Source organism: Melospiza melodia, chromosome 1 (genome assembly GCF_035770615.1).
Source record: "Melospiza melodia melodia isolate bMelMel2 chromosome 1, bMelMel2.pri, whole genome shotgun sequence".
In the NCBI taxonomy this organism is placed as follows: Eukaryota; Metazoa; Chordata; class Aves; order Passeriformes; family Passerellidae; genus Melospiza; species Melospiza melodia.
The window spans coordinates 47,967,343-47,984,524 of NC_086194.1; the positions used below are offsets into that span (position 1 = coordinate 47,967,343).

A 17,182-nucleotide genomic window follows, 5' to 3' on the forward strand; every position below is an offset into this window, starting at 1 on the left:
AGTGATAAAGTCAGAATTAGTTCAGAAATGGTATTGCCAGTGTTTCTGTGCTCAGGTGACAGCTCTTGCGCTCATGGTGAGCTCCAAATTAAATAACCTTTTACTTTTGCTAGAGTTTAATCACAGATAATAGGTTTTATACAACTGAGATCTCTGTATGTCTGCATTAATATTTAATTGATGTATTTTTGCCAGGTTGGTAGAAAAGCTTGGAAATAGTCCTAGAAAAAAACATGTTTTGTTTCCTATCCCAAACCTCACATATATTTTTTGGGCCTTACACAGAGTGCACCAAATCCCTCCCCATGCAAGCTGCTCTGCACTCATCAGACAATAACAAAGAACCTCCAAAACTCACTTTTGTAATCTGCACTCCAGCTCCCAACCTTGAAGCTTGTGCCTTGGCATGCTATTAGCAGACCTTGACCCATCCAGCTGGTGGATCAGCAAGCTTCAAGCAAGAGAAATTCTTTCTAAATCTTCATTACAATGATAATAAAATGCTGAAATAGTCTAAAACTGGTCTTGCCTACATGGCTTTAATGCCAGCCTTACTGTCAGAATCATCCTTGCCATCATTATTATGATCATCTTTATTAGATGAGATAATCTCAATTATCATTAGTGGTAATTTATTATGTTCCTCATCAGCTCTGTCATCAGTGTCATTCGTCTAATTGTTGTTCATAAGCATTTAACAAAGAAAAACAATGGCTAATCTGCAACATTTAAATCAGCTCTGGGAGCAAAAGTGGAAAAAACCCCATGAAACTCTCAGGCCTCCCACAGCACAGCAACTAAGTCTGGGAAAAGCATTGTTCTCCAGGAAATGTCTGTAACCTTATTCTACAGCCACCAGTGGATGTGTAGAAGGTTTTCATCAGGAAGGGTGGGCATGATGATCTATCTGCTACCCCTGTTGCAACAGACTCTTGGGCAGAGAAGGACAAGGTACAATCCTCCCTGGCTAGAGACTGATAGGATAGGAAACAACAATGAAGGTCAGGAACATACCTGGACATTTATCTCCATCCCATAATTACAGTTTGCTGGAAGGATTTTTTCCTCTCAATTATTTCATTACATGCCAGTGAACTGCAACAGGCTCAGTATAGTTCACAGTCAGGTGCATTTTGTTTTCGAAAATAGGAAATGCTGGGATAACCACCCAAGGATAGACATCAGTGTGACAGGGATATTTTATGGTCACAGGAACTCTTCCCTTAAGGACAAATCTATTATAAATACTTGGATGACCCTCAAACACCTGCGAATGCATTTGTTCAACAATCCTCAAAACCAGAACACTGGAGTTATGAGACCTATTTCACATATGCCACAGGATGAGGGAAAACAATCCAGGGCACGTCATTTCAAAGCCAGATTCCTAAAGCAGAAATTCCCTGGCTGTCAGCAGGGTCACCTCTGCAAACACCCTCTCAGCAAGGAGCCATCCCAAGCAGGCTGCTAATGGCAGGTCTGATCCCACAGACAGCACGGGTCTCCTTGAGCTGCAGGCACGTGCGTGGAAAGCCAGATGTCCTGGTTTGTGTGTCTGGCACGGCACCGGGACGCTGCAGCCAAACTCTTCCCTGACCCAATTGCACAGATGCCGGAGGGGCGGCAGCAGCACGGGGCTGTGCTTTTTTATCTTCACAGGAGCAGATGCCAGAGGGGACTGATACACGTGAGACCATAACTACAAATTCCAGTGCAGTGAAGCATTTTGCACTTGTTTCCCCTTGGCAACCCGCAGCACAGCAGAGAGAGCAAATGGCAATCAGTGGTTTTGGCAAGCTGAGCGTGGTTCCTCACCGCTGACATCTGTGTGACGGTCATCCACTCGGGAGGGATGTGAAAGTGAGCGCCGGCCGAGTCCCCCAGGAGCACCACCCCTCTGGAGTCTGCACCTGATGGATGCATTTTGTTAGTCACATGGGCAGGAAGGGCAAGCTGAAACCCAGCTTGGAGAGTGCTTAAAGAGGAGCAGCAGTAGCAGCTGATGGAGTCACAGGGTGACTGGCTACACCACCCTTCACGTGGCTTAAATGTTCAGACACTGCAATAGGATTTCACTCCATCTGCAGCAGAAACCGTCTAACAGGCATTTGCTGACAACCCTAGGGAAACAATTGGGGACTGGGCATGAAAAACAGGGGGAGGTCTTGCTAATCAGAAAAGAATCCTGGCTGTAAATTGTGTGTTATTTCAGCAGAGGTTCTGCTGTGCAGACAGTGTTTATTTTTGCTATCCATAGATTATGCATTAAAAAGTACTTAAACATTTAGGGAAATCGGATTACTCAGAAAATTGCTCAAAGCTCCTTATAACAGAACTGGGTGGCGGATGTGCTACTCATATGAGTATTTCTGCTAGAACAATCTGTCTGGTTTATAATTAATGTCACTTAACATTTGTAGATTAGCCTTTCATCTAAAAATGTTGAGGAGTCTTGCCAGGCAATGGTTCATACCCAGGATACTGATTTCAGTGTGAGGTGAGGTGAGTGGCAACTGCAGTTACTGTTGGTTTGTGAGGCTTTTATTTGTGCAGTGTGGGCACACAGGCACCCACCCACATCATGGTCAGCGAGATCAGCTGATGCCATCACTTCACCCCTTTAAGGCCTTATCTGGAAAAAAATGTATGCATTTATGGCAAGAGGTAAAACTGGACAAATGCAAACGTTAAGCTGCTTCCCTAAATCTCAAAGCCTCTCTCTGGGTTAGTCTACAGGCACCAGAGAAGATGCAGAGCTGACATCTCAGTTTGCTGCTGTCCCCATTCCATGTATTCAATTTCATTACTGAGCTGACTTTTTAGAGGCAATTACCAGCAGCCTGTGTTTTACAATTTTCATCTTTACCCATCGTCAAGATTAAAAAAACTCAATAATTTTGCATTTCTTATGATGTTGTAAAGCCTATTGTCTTTCCCTAGCTTTGTGAATGTGCAAATATTGAAACATTTATAAAATCAATACATAAGACACATGGTTTATTGTATTGACTCTAATGATTTACCTTTGCAGAACTTCTCCTCATAGGGAATTCCATCTTTTGGATCCACACCCTGTTGGAGAAGAGAAAGTGTAGATAAGAGTACCTGTCTAGCACCTGAAGAATGTCAGTGCAAAACAGGGGCTGGGAATTTAGTTATTCTTGCATGTTTGCCTGCAGGAGGCACTGCATCATAATAATGATGCAGTGACATTATTTTAATGAGTATATGTACATTTTAATTAATCATATAGGCTATAATTTAAATAATCATAAGCATCAATAAACAAACGGAATATCAGCTAATAAAAACAGTATAAATAAAAAAGGAACACTTCTAAACTAAATCAAAGACTAAAGAGGACAAAAGAGAAGCAGCAATTAGGAAGGTACAACTTCATTTACTTACCCATATGCCATTGCAGTTAGAGTCACTTTTTGCATCCCAGTTATCAGGACTAAAACGGAGAAACAAAAGGATAAGAAATGTCATAAAAAAGAATTGGGAAATCAGATCTCCAGTACCATTTTCCACCAAAATTAAAAAGGAATTAGAAATTTCTTTCTGCATGGAAGGGTGGGGTTTTTTCCCCTTTGGATCTAGGAGAGGCAATTTTTCGTAGCAAAATGCAAACGCAAATTCAATATTAATTTAAAGTTAATACTGGAAGTTGCTGAATGAAACTTATCCTTTTAGTCAGTGTCAGGGTTTCCCTCCCCATCTCTGGTCTGTCTGACCAATTTTAGCTGCAGGTGCTTTAGAGAAAGGAAAGAAATGTGTGCACCACCCCTGCAAATGCGTCCCATCCTGGTCGTGATCATCCCCTCTTGTCTCCCTCACAGCGAAGTCAAGCAACAAGCAGTGATGTGCTTGTCTAAGAGTATGGTCACAACAAAATCTGGAGCCCATTTTTCTCGAAGCCAGAGTTAATAGGAAGCCTTTAAGGTAATTAAAATCTTTACCGCCTGCCGGGGTACACGGTTGTGTTTTTGTCGTTGCAGTCTCTGCCTCGCCAGTGATAGCCCCTCAGCGTCTAAAGGCCAGGAGAAACACACACACACGACAGCCATTATTGCTCTTGCACTTTTAATTTGAAATATCTAAAATGAGACTCTAACTCAAGGTCTAGGAATAAAACCCAGTAAACAGGTTGTATTCCAGAGTCCCTTTGCTAAGCTTTAATAAGTGACACCTAGCATGCTTTAGTGCAGAAATAAGACAAGTTGGCAATTTATTTTTTGTTTAATATGACTTTACTTCACCTCTTATTAATTCAGTAAACAACCACTCAGCAGCAGAGCAATTTGCTTCTGCAGGGAGCACAGCTTTATGTGTGCATTTCCCCAGGTGGCACACATGAATGATTGCTTTTTCATCCAGGAAAAAACTCAACATTTTATGACAAAAACCCCTTCCATTCATTTTATTCCTATTCCTATTTTCACATGAATGGATAAGGCTTTGCAGAAAGTAGGAGGAATCCCAGAGACATCCTCATTATCAAGGGATTATTGTACCAAAGGAAAAGCTTTGCTTACTGGGAAGGTGCTAAATTTATCTCCATCAAAATCTTCAAAAGGCAGTTTATTTCTTAGAACACTGTAAAAAACAAAAACAACCCCCATAGTGTTAACATATGGAAGGGAATCTATTAAGAAAGTAAAAAACACAGTGAAGTGTACAGAACAGATAATAACTGGCATGATATTCACTGCTCTATATTCAGTTGTGCCTCTGTGCTTGTACTTCAGCAAAGTGATCCTGCCCAAAAGAGCAAATCCTGTATTTGAATGTCCACTGACTGAGCTCTGGAGGTGAGGCTGATGGACTCCTGTATGGCTTCAGTGTCAAACCTGCAGTCTCTAAAACAAACTAGGACAACAAATCTGTGGTAAAATTTACAGAGGGGGGTTGGTTGGTTGGTTGGTTGGTTTGGTTTTGTTATTTTTTTCTTCTTTTTTTAGCTTACAGAAAAAGGAAAGTAAAAAACCAAAAATGATGAGGGAGACAGAGTGCATGAGTGCAGAGTGCAGATCAGAAAATCTGAGTTGAATATATGCAATCCAACATATGTTATAAAATTTCATTCCCTTCAATGGTCTGAACTCACAGGCTCAAACTCAGCTTATGTATCCTGACTAATGTTTCAAAAGACACTTGCAAAATTTTTCATGTCAATCAACCCATTACAAATAAACTCCTGATATTTGCAGTTTCGGTTAAATGAGCACAAATAGGAGAGCAAGTTAGTCTTGGCAGTTGAATCAGTCAAATATACAGCTGATAATCCTGATTTATTCTTAGACCTGCTTGAGTATTCCTCCAAGTCATTGGAGTACATCGACAAATGCAATTTACAAGCAATTGCCCAGCTCATGTCCCTGGCCTTTCTTAGAAACTGGCTCAAAGTCAGCACTGTCATGAGTTGTTTTTCCTGGATGCCATCCACCTGACTTTCTTAAACGCCTTGGGATTGTTCTATGCTTCACAACTGACATTAAATTTGGGTTCCTCACAGAGTTATGCAGGTGCTGGTGGCCTTCCTGCACTGAGCCAGGGGTACCACAACTGGGTGAGCAAATTAAGTGAAGAAGTTTCTTGGGCTCAGAAAATCTCAGGAGAAGGGTGGCTTCCTGTTGGAGATGTCACATCTGTGAGAGTGTCACATATTTGAGCTCTGGGACATGCTAAAATTGAACAAATGGTTTAAGCATTGAAACAATCACAAGGATCCCTGTGAAGAATATTACTTACCTGAACTCTGTGCAGGCTCCTTCTGTACTACCTAGACAGTGATTTTATAAAGGAAACCCACACAAGTAAATAAGGGAAGCTTTGCTAGCTAATGATGACTTTTGAAAGGAGCAAATTTACCGTGTTCTGTTTCTGGTTAAGGACTGAAAATGTATACTTACAATTTAATCTTCTCGCAGAGGTTAGCCAGAAGAGGAAATGCACACACACTTGAGAACCCCATGAAGCTTTTCTGGAGAGGAAGAAAAATAAAAGTAGATGGATGCATTAATTCACAGGTGGTGTAGCTTGGGATATTCAGTGTCAGTAAATTACAGAGCTAAACCATGTATTTTCTGCCTAGAAACATCCAAAACCTCCAATGATGCCAATAAGGATGCTACATGCCAGAGGATTTAGATTTGACACAGCAGTCAAGGATTAAAGCTGAGCGTTTTACAAACCAAGTATTCTTGCTTTCAAAGAGCTGTAAAACTTGAAAAGAAAAAGTTCTGGTCTTCTCTCTGTCTTCTCTCATGTAACCAGTTTCTGTTTTATTCTTTGTAAAAATTGCTGTTCTCATGTTTGGTAAATGTGGTGACACCTGACACAGTGCAAAACTAGTGAAAGCCACACACTTGGAGCCATGAGTCTGGTTTTTACATGCCAAAGGCCAGGGACAACTCCAAGAAGAGGAGAAATGAGAGGATCCGGACTGTGCACAGAATACCCTTGATTTTTTTGAATGAGATTTTTTTACCTGGAAATCTAGGTTTTATCTTGGCCAAACCTGTAAGTTGTAAAAGACAGATGCTGCTAGAAAAACCCCTTTAAAATTAGTAGCCCATATCCAGGGGCCAATCCAGTTTAAGTTCCAGGTAGCCAGGAAGCTTCAGAAGCTGAAAGTGACCTTTCTAATGATTTGTGTTGCATGGGAATTAATCCCACAAGCACACTGCTCATGTGGCTTCACTGTAAGTTCAGCTGGTCTTGAAACACCGAGGGTGCTCAAGTGGTCTCTAAATGCAGAGGGCTAATTGGTGCCCAGCCCAGTTCTCTGCATTCACTGAGGCTACATTTACCATGTAAATATGAAGCAGATGAGCAGATGGGCATACTCATAACTTTATGCAAAGAAGGGTAATTGTTTATACAGACACAGCACTTGAAAGCTCTGTCCTTGGACCAACTGCCTTCTGTTACATACTTTATATACACAGGAAAAAAGAGTAAGGTAGTCCTCAATACCTGATGATATTACAACCCATGCCCATCATGAAACAGAAGGTAAAGCTTGGATGCAGCAGGCTTGGAGGCCAGTGGAAGGTTATTACACACCACGTGGGTCTATCGCGCCCCCAGTGTACACAGTTCTGAGTGACAAAGGAGAAATTTGAGGCGGCACAGCAAGGCAGTGAGGCCAAGGAGCATAGGGCATCGCCTTGCAGCTCCAGAGAAGGTGTTTGCTTGGACAGGTAACAAGAGGCTATGGAAATAAGGGCGTCATGCTGCCCAGAGCAGGAGGTCAGGCACAGAAATACACCACAGCCAGGATCTCAGGGTGGAGAGGAGAACTGGGCTCATGGAGAGGAGACAGAGGTAGTACAAAGGTTGCAGCCAACATTTATGCTGGTGGCTGAAGTGACCATGCAGCAAGGTGAAGATGAAAAAGAGTGGTACCTTTCTCAGGTACCACTGAAAAGGAGGAGGAAGAGGACGAGAGATCTGCAGAGGAGTAGGAGTTGTAACAGTGCACTTTCTGAAGAAGGCAAAAGTGAAATCAAGGAGAAAAGAAAAAGGAAGGTTAAGGAGACAAGAAACCTGAAAAACAGCCACCAATTAACTTTCTTCATTTCTGTCAATACACTCAAATGACAAAGCTTTAGTCACACCAGCTTGGAGGGGGTTGAGGTACTGGTGGAGTGAAAGGAGAAACTAGAACACAATCACAGAAGAAATGGGGAAAAAAGCCAAAAGCAGCCAAGGAAGTAGGGCCTTTCTTTAGGCTGAAAGGCCAACTTGGTCCCACTGCTGCACCTCCAGTTGCCCTCTGTGTTGAAGGTATTGGCTGCCTTAGGGCTGAGTCCTGCAGCGTGGCTGGGACACAGGCCTCCTTTTAGCTCTGAGTGTATGGTCAGGTGGGCAGAGAGCATGAAATGAAAGGTGCACAGACAGGATGCCAGCTTTTCTCAAAGAGATTTGCAAACTTATGTACACTTCCTGGAAAGAGGAAAGAAATCACTTCCCCCCTCCTTCATGCAGGACTAATCCTGCCAACAGAAGCACCAGAGACTCTTTAAGCCTTCCAACAGGCTAAGATTTGCAGGGTCTTCATCTGAGCTGTCAGCTTTTCACTTCAGCCTAAGCCACGGTATGCAAAGCCTTTGAAGTTAAGGCACCTGGAGTCAAAACTGCACCAGAAAGACAAACTACAGGGCTTGCAAAAAATAAGTACATAAGTAAAACCTCCTTTTATTCTGCTCACAGGCTGTGCTGAAAGTTTACCCTTTGCTATAAACAGAATAAAATCTTTCCTGTCTTTTTCTCAGCTAGTCTTTTGAAAATTCTTGCTGACTGGCTCTCTGTTGATTTCAAAGGAAGGTTATCCTGCAGTGCCGAAGACTGCTCAGCTTTGGTGGGAGTGGATGCATGATGATAACCTGGCAATGCTGTGGCTGAGGACCAGCTGCAGCAGCATTCCAAAGCCTCCACAGCCTTTGTATTCCCACAGCAGGTGGGACAGTGAGATCTGGAGGTAGTGCTTTAGCTCTGCTTGGCATTGTGCAGGAGAGTGTCTCATCTGATCTTTGAGGCTGTCTTGGGCTACTCTCAAAAGGCAAGGAATACAGGTATAAAAAAGGAGGGAATCTTTGTGTGAACAGGCACTATTGGGTCCTTCCCAGCAGAGACAGGCTACAATTGCAGCATTAGCTGTTGACAGAAGTTGGGAAATATACCCCTGTGTAACCTGTGTGAGTGGGCAGGAGCTCAGCTCATGTCCTTCTCTGCCTGTCAGCTCACTTTGGGCTCCCTCCATGGCTTCCCACTTGTCCCACTGCCAGGCTGTGACTTGCAGGGACCTCGTAGTCATGACAGGACTGTACAAATGGTGCCTGCTCTCCTGAAATGCCGCAACTCTAATCACCATTCTTTCATTGCTATTGCTCAAAGATGCCCCTTAGTATCTTCTCCACCCACAAGAAGAGTTAATGCTAGAGGTGCTCACAGTGATTGATAACACTAATATCCTATTCATTGCCTGTTAACATTCCCTAATGACATTTCTGTAATTATTTTAATTGGTTTTACTAAAAAGAATAACAATGAGCCCCTAATGCTTGTTGGTGTTTGGTTTAAGACAGTGCCTTACAGATGGCTCACTCCTTTTAACGAATGGAGACATTTATTTAAATTTTTTGGTGTTTAGCTGCTTTCACTGCATCTCTACATCTGCTGATTACCTTTTCTTTTTTCCAAACTCATAATGATCCTAAGAAATTCCAAGTAAATGTGAAATCCTGGGATCCAGATGGATTTCCTGTTCTCATTACAACAGCCATCATCACATCTCTTTTTTTGTGCACAGTCACACACATCTGCCATACCAAGATGGGGACAGTTAACTTGCAAGAATTTCTTCAGAAGGCTTTCCCCAAACATACAATGAAGCAAAAGCAACAAAAAGAGCAGATATGGGAAGAATTAACAGATCTAATTTGACTTTTTTTGGTCTAGCATGAGCCAGAGCATAAGAGTCCAGATGAATGTTTTTCTTTCTTCACTGATGTTTATGCAGGGATGTCCTACCACAGCTGGGATGTTTCTGGTTCCTCACCCACACACTGGGCCAGGTAATCTTCTCCCCAGGCAGTGAGAGCTCCTCAGCTCTCACTAAGGTGTATCTGCCTGTGCAGGTAGGATCATGATTAGGGAGCCTTGAGACTGTGCAGGTGATTTCCTTACTCTTTCATCCCCTGCTGCTGCTCTGGGATACATGGTTTATGCAAGCATGATTCACACTGTGCTCCCTCCTAGAGATTCTCTTTTGTGTTTCTTACTGCATTGTTTTTCTGGATCTGAAAATAACTTCAGCCCGGGTGAATGGGAGATTGCAAGCTGAAGTAATGCCTCTAGAAATGTTATTTTCTATTTTCCAGGTTGAAAATAAGTTTCAGCCAGGGCCATTACAGGAAAACTGCAGGTGAGGCCCCAGCAAGCATATGATATGTGTTTTAATTTGAGCTGACCTTGCATTGTGCAGGAGGTTTGGAAATACACTGATACCCAACTGTGACCTTTCTGCTTCCAGTCTGTTTGTCCTTCCTGCTGGCAAATGGGCAGCTAGGAGCAGAAAGGGGCCCAGGGCCAATGGAGGCTGAGAGAGGTATCGGGGCATTGAGCAGTTTTGAGGATATGTGAGAGTAAAGGCAAAACAGGAGAGCCTATTGCACCCAAAGATTGATGCCAACCATGCCACCCTGCCCAGGACAGCCTGAAAGGATGTGGCATGCCCATCCCAAGGAAGTGGGATGTGGCTGGCCATGTGAGGGACTCAGCCCAATATGCAAGGGTACAGCACATGCAAGGAAGCAGAGGAATTGTGTCCCACAGGGCAGCACTGCCCTGCCAGCCCCTCTCCAGCCCCGTGCCAGCTCAGAGAGGACCAGCTTGACTCAGAGCATCTTGTTACAGGTGTTAACATGGGGACTTGCTCCAGGGAGAGAAGAATAAAAATTTCATGCAATTTGAGCAGAAATTTCAGGCCATCAGTAGCACAGCACTGAAAAGGAAGGGAAATGAGTAAGAGATCCTGCTGGTTGCTGTTCTGCGGGAGCTGAGGCCGGTCTCTCCAGTGCTTTGTTTATTTCCCTGGCTTGGTAATTTGGCAACTGCCCAAAGGCTAATTAGGCACCTCAATTTTCACTTTTGTGACTAGCATCACAGTAAGGATTCAGGAATAAGCAATATAAATAATTTCTTCACAAACACTTAAAGCATTTCCTCTGCATTAAATGACTTAACTGGAAGCAAACTCAAGGGCTGAACTGACTCACCTAAGTGAACCTAGCAGAATAACAGCTGCTACTCTTCTCTGCTACCCTTTAGAGATCCTCTACAAATCTGAGAGCTGTTGGAGGCAGAAAGATTTCAAATCCTATTTTTCAAATTTTAGAGGCAAAGGCAGCAACTCATAAATACAGGAAAAACACCAGAATTTGCATTCAGTCCATTGCTTGAGTTTCAGACAGCCCCAAAGCACAGTTGCTCTGCTCTGAGGCAAGGGGTCAGTTCATGAGGCACCCACTTACATACAGCTGCAAGGTAGCTGCATTTTTCATTATTTTTTTATGCTCTCCCCATCCTTTCATATTTTTCCTTTATTTCTCCCTCTCCTTCTTCCAGTGTCACCTGATAGAGCAGATCCTGTATCAAGTAGGAGTGAGTCAGCATCCAATTCAATGCTAATCAGGAGGATTCACAGTCAGACAAAACAAACAAGGACTCACTCCTGATAAAATGCCAGTACAGAGTAAAACACCTTAATGCCATCGATTTCTTACCAAGTCCTTGGAAGTCTTCATAATTCTTTTTGCTTTTCTTATTGCAACACTCAGTCCCACCTAGGAGAGCAAGAACAAAATGAAAACCAACCAGATCAGCCTCACAGTATCCTACCAACTTTCCCCGCCATTTCCTACCATTTTTTTCTATTTTAATATCAGTCACAGCACAGAAATGATGTATGAGTCCACAAACTCCTCATCAGTTACTTTTTATTGGACTAACAATCAATTATCCAGTCACCTTCTATGAAACTCCAGTAGCAAGAGTTCATTTATTTTGCTCCAGGGCATCATTTATTTCCCAAGGAAAAGTCCAGATCAGCTGAAGAGCTGAAATTCATATCCTGACTGCACTGCATGAGCTGCAGAGGACATACTTCTCTAGCAACTCCTCCTGAAGGAAAACTCTTCCATTAAAAGGCTAAAAGAGCGTTACTCATGTAACATCAGTCTGACTTGCTGTGGGAGGGTACAGAGGAAACATTTGCTCCTGCATGGATAAGGGTTATACTCAGCTGAGGCTCATCCCGGCAGGGGAACATGGAGTGCAGGAAGGTTCAAAGCAGGGAACAGAGTTTGGAAGGAAGATCCCCTGCTTAGGATCCAGGAAGGTTAGCTTTTTATTCTGGAAATACCTGCCCTTCCTGGAGAGCAAGTTCTTGCTGACAGTGGCAAGATAGTTTTTCTGGTGGGTCCATGCCAATTTGTGCTGAAGAGGCATTTTGGGATACCCCCACATTTTGGGTACTTATACCTACATAGAAAGAATGAGTAGGAGAACCATTCCAAGAAAAGGTCTTGGAGAGGCATCAGATTAGCCATCATAAGGCCATGGCTTACAAATAAGTCAGCTACTAGTGATAGACAAATAAATCCTGAAATTCCTTTGCACACAAGCTCTTTGGAGGAGCAGAGGAAGTTTTGTGCAAGGGGCGCCATCCATGAGTGTGAGTGACAGCCAGGACAGCTCTGCTGGCAGCAGGAGGACACGTGTGCCATGTCTGGTGCAGCAAGGCAAAATGCACCCTGATGGCTGCTTGCCATGGCCAGCAACTGCCAAAACACTGCCTTTGTCCTTCGTCCTGCTCTCCAAGCTTTCCTCAAGGCTCTGCCATTGCTAAACCCTCAACAAATACATCTTTGCACCCCGTGTGGTCCACAGCCCTGGGTGCTGCCTGCAGAATTGTTGAGGCATGGGCAATAAGTAGCTGCTGTTTCTGCACTGTGCCATTAAATGTCGACCTGGCCTTAAGAAATTTGTCTTGTATCACAGCACAGAAAGATCACACTGCTTCTCCTGCCACAAGGACTCTTCCTAGTCATGGAGGTGAGGGGATGCTCATGCCATCCAAAATATTTAACAACTGTTTAACAACTCCGATGAACAGCACTTTCTAAGTTCAGACATATTTTTCCATAAGAAAGGAAGTTCTCACAACTGCAATTTAGGGAAAAAAAAAAAAAAAAAAAAGAGAAGAGACAGTCAGAAGAGTCTGGGAGAGTAAGGCAACACCAGTGTGCTCCCCCCTGCTGCTCCATTTTCAATTCAGGACAGTATTCTTTTATCTCATTGATGACAATGCCCACATATTGTGCTGCATTTATTAGGCCACCTTTGAAAACAGCCATATCTGTGAGATATGATATGTGACATAACTAAGTGATGGCCTCTGTCCTCCTCCTCAGCATTCAGCATGATGAAGGCTGAAAGCACTGCCTGTTTGCTCCCTTTCAGCAGGAATAATTACTTATGTTCTGCAGGCTTTGAGAATTGGCAAAAAACCCCCAACTTTAAAATAAAAAAGGAGATAAAAATCACTTATTTTTTGAAAATGTTTCAAATGGAAAAAAAAAAATCCAGAATATCACAAACACATTAACACCTGGTTTCTGCTCAAAACTGTTAGTGGGGACAAACTGTTCTGTCTGAAAATGACCTGCTATCAGTCCCTCCTACAGCCCAGCCTAAGGACATTACTGCAAGCTAAAATCAACTGGGTCTGAGAGCTCTGAGGAAAAGTCAGCACAAGTTTATATTCATCTGGAGAGAGCTACAGGAACTCAGCAAGGGGGAAAATAGGGATGCTTCAGCAAATGCTGTTATTACAGCATTTGGAAAAAAAAGAAAATGTCCCTCATGTGATGGCACCTTACTGAACAGCAGCATGCCAGATTAGAATATTAAAGCAGACTTAATTTGTATTTAAAGTAATCATTGCCAGCATTTTTGTGCTGGGGATAAAATTTAGCATGTCGTTATAATTGATTTAGGCAGTGATCAAAGCAAATTAATTAACCATGATATTCAAGGGTCAAAAATTTATGGTGAACAACACAAAGGGATACGGACGAATAAGCATAAGCAGCAAGGAGCACAGACTTCTAAGCTTCTGGGTTTTAATATATGTGTCCCATTAATATATGTAGTTAATATATGTTTAATTCATGGTGTCTATAGTCTTCTAAAAATCAGGGTATGTCACAAATAGATGAGGGAAGTTAGCAATGAGCCAAGACATTGTTTTCTAGTTTTTTCCCCCTGGGCAACTGCTGTCCCCAAAACCAATCATGCATCTTACGTTTGCCATAGTTATGTTGTACAATACCAGCTGCTGTCATTTCTGCAATAAAATTACTTGAGAGGCAGATGTGAAAAATGGCTTGAAATTGAGTATAATAGTAGGAAAATTCCCAGAGATGTAGGACTTATCAATCCTTTTCTCCTGGGCAGGGTAGGAGAGACCTTTCTTGCTCACAGCAGCAGCACACGAGAAATGCATGCTACAGAAAGCTACAGCAATATTGCTCTCAGAAAGCAGAAAACAAGGGAGGAAAAGGTTGGAATGACCTTGTGTGTAGAAAATGCTCTCCCTGAAGCACTAAAGTTGACACCTTCTCTCACTTCACAAGCTCCTTCAGCCAAGACTCCAGGCTGGACTGTGGAAGACTGGCAGCAGAAACACCCACTGGGAAGAAAACGCTCCTGGTTTCATGGCTCACCTGTAATCCCTGGCTGACAACAAGCCTGCCACTGAAGGCCATACCACCTGTACAACCTCTCCTGCTGCACCTTGGCTAGCAAGGAGCCTCCTCTCTTTCCCATGGCGTGAGAGCACCACCAAGGACGGCGTTCCCTAGGCCTCCGCAGCTGATGGATGAGTCCTGGGGAGCAGCCAGCACCATCCACCCCAACTGGAGCAGCCCTGCCACCCTGTGTGCACAAGATATCCAGCCATGGATGGGGCCAAGGGCACGGTGTCACTGGGATTTAATTCAATGCCTTCTTCCAGTGCTCTCCACAGAGACCACGCGTTCCCAGTAATGATTTCTTTTTTGGCAAACAGATGTATTTCTCATCATAAGCAAATGCGCGAACCAGCTCTAATTCTCTCTCATTTATCATCCTTGTTAGCCAGCTTTCTCCCAGGAGACCAGATATTTACAAAACACTCCAAGTTTCCCTTCTAACTAATTTTCATCATCCTTTAACCAAGAGTAGCAAGATAGCAAAATTCTGCAAAGCTTGTCAAATAGCACAGCTAGAATTGTTCATGAGCAACGCTTCCTTGTCCTCACACTTTTGTCTGCCACCTTCCCACCCCAAATATCTCTGTGCCTGCTTGTTTTCTAGGGTCCTGAGCTTCTACATTGGCATGGCACAGCTGCATGCACCACCTTGCAAACCCCATGCCACTCTACTTCATTTGGATTTATTTGGTGGAATGTTGGGATTGTATGATTTGGCTTTTTGGGGTTGTTTGCGTTTTCATTTGGGGTAGGGTTTATTTTATTTTCTCCCAGTGAGGAGGATCAGAGGAAATGAAGAGAAACAAGTGAAAGAGGAGGAACTAGCACTCAAACTGTGCCTTCTGCTATTACCTGTCTATAGCTAGTTTCTTCAGAGCTCAGTTCTGGCTGCAGGAGAAACTCACATTTCAGTGGATTTTACCTGTTTCCAAGAACAAAGGCTAAAAGGAAGGCATCTAGCTCCACAAGACCTAGCCTACCTCCAAGATGCTGTTTGTTTTACTGCTTGTGGTCTCAAAAGCAGGAAACAGGTTTACTTTGTACTGGCCGCCTGCTCTTAATCAGGAATGCAGAAGCACTCCCATCCTGGAGTTTGGTTCTGTCTCACCTCCAAGGAGGAAGCTCACATTTTTACTGAGAAAGATGAATGAGAGATAGCAGCAGAAGTATTTTCATTTTACTAAACCCCAAAGGGTTTCTTTTTTCCACCCAGAATTAGCTGTCTGGCTCCTACTTTGCCAAACAGCATGCTGACCACAGTAATACCCATGAGGGATGTGGCTTTGTAGAAAGCCAGTGAAAGACCTGATAGAGGGTACACAAACCAGCCTAAGTGCTTGTGGCAGTGATGCTTATTCTGGCAAGATAAAATTATAAGAGCATAAATATGTATATTTTTGCTGATGAAAAAGGACTTCCACCAAAATCCTACTGATGGAGTTTAAGACAAAATATGCAGCCAAAAGGTCTCTGAAAATGTGGAGCATAAAAGTGATGGGAAACAGAAGAGGCACCCTGAAAGGCAGAAAGATGGAGTACAAACTTTCAACACAGACTGTTTTAGTGATTGCTAGAGCACGACCACAGTGCTGAAGTCAAGCCATTATTCTGGCCCCAACAAATCAATTAAAGAATTGTCATTTAATCAAACAGGCCAGCTGGCTTAAAACAATCTAGAGACAAGCTGAGAATAATCTCCTGCAAACCTGTTTGTTCCCAGGGCCAGAAAGGAATCTTGGTAGGCACTACATAAAATTTTTCACCCTATTTCAGGCTTTTTCATTCACTAGAGGAACTACCCTATATTGCACAAACTACTGCAGAAAGTCCTCCAGCATATGAGGTGATAAACATTTTTGGCTAAAACATCATCCAGTCATCCTAAACCAGCTATCTTGGATGCCTGTACTACTGTCAGTCTTTTGGAGTGGTGCTGCAGCTCATATTAGAATATCTGTTGTGGATGTGGGTTAAACTACAAAGCGCATTACAAAAAAACTACAAAACATTTTACAGCAGCCTCAGACACCGTCCATTTTTCAGCCACCTTTAGTAACCCTTCACTTCTGATGTACCCCATTTGTCTCTTTACTTGAAGAAGGCCCCAGTGTTGCCACCCTCATGCTAAAGGGCAGAGGAGAACCTTTGCTCTGCCCTACAAGCCACGGGTGGCAAGAAGGGGCTCACAGCACCCATTACAAGGGACACCTGGTTGCACGGTCATGCTGGGGATCCAGGAGCTGTAAGGGCCCCTTCCAATCTTCCCCACCAGCATCAGAGGTCTGCTCCTGAAACTGCTTCCCAGCAGAGCAGCCCACCTTGCCCAAGCCCCAGCAACAGGGGGCTGCCCTTGCCCAGGCTGGATGCCCTTCTCCTCCAGCTCCCTGCTGAGAACACTGAGCTCCATGCAAGCAGAGTGATATTTTTTATTCATAATTAGAGCAAAGTCTTCCAGAATAATCACAGAGTGCTAATAGCTCCAGGCAGCTTGGCAAAAAAAATTTAATAATTTGGGCTAATTTGTCAGAGACCAGGGATGTAAAATGATGCACGTATCATTTACACAGATTGCAGTGTCTCCCTTATGTAGATAGTTTGAAAGGCCTCTGAAGCAGGGGCTCTTCCTTCCTCAAAACACAAAGCCTCACTAAAGCAACACTGCAGAAACAGAAGAAAATAAACTAATGATGGAAAAATCATGTTGATATTTTCCACTTTCCAATTTTTTATTTAGAGGTAATTAAAGCCTGAGCATTATGCTGCCATCCAAGGACGAGTAACGCTATTTCTTTCACTCCCTTTGCCAGTACAAATATGATACTAATTCTGGGAAAATGGGCATCCAAAAGTCTAAATGA

General features: G+C 43.2%; 1 protein-coding gene across 1 annotated transcript in view; it reads right to left on the reverse strand.

Moving 5' to 3' along the window:
• Positions 1-17,182, reverse strand: part of AOAH (acyloxyacyl hydrolase) — a 76,584-nt gene that overhangs the window by 34,729 nt on the left and 24,673 nt on the right. Inside the window, exons 7-13 of the mRNA XM_063171634.1 lie at positions 11,295-11,354; positions 5,916-5,986; positions 4,539-4,599; positions 3,963-4,033; positions 3,409-3,457; positions 3,024-3,072; positions 1,816-1,910 (exon numbers count right to left, since the gene is read on the reverse strand). Of these exons, the coding sequence (XP_063027704.1) occupies positions 1,816-1,910; positions 3,024-3,072; positions 3,409-3,457; positions 3,963-4,033; positions 4,539-4,599; positions 5,916-5,986; positions 11,295-11,354 (456 nt within the window). The remainder of the gene's footprint in view (positions 1-1,815; positions 1,911-3,023; positions 3,073-3,408; positions 3,458-3,962; positions 4,034-4,538; positions 4,600-5,915; positions 5,987-11,294; positions 11,355-17,182) is intronic.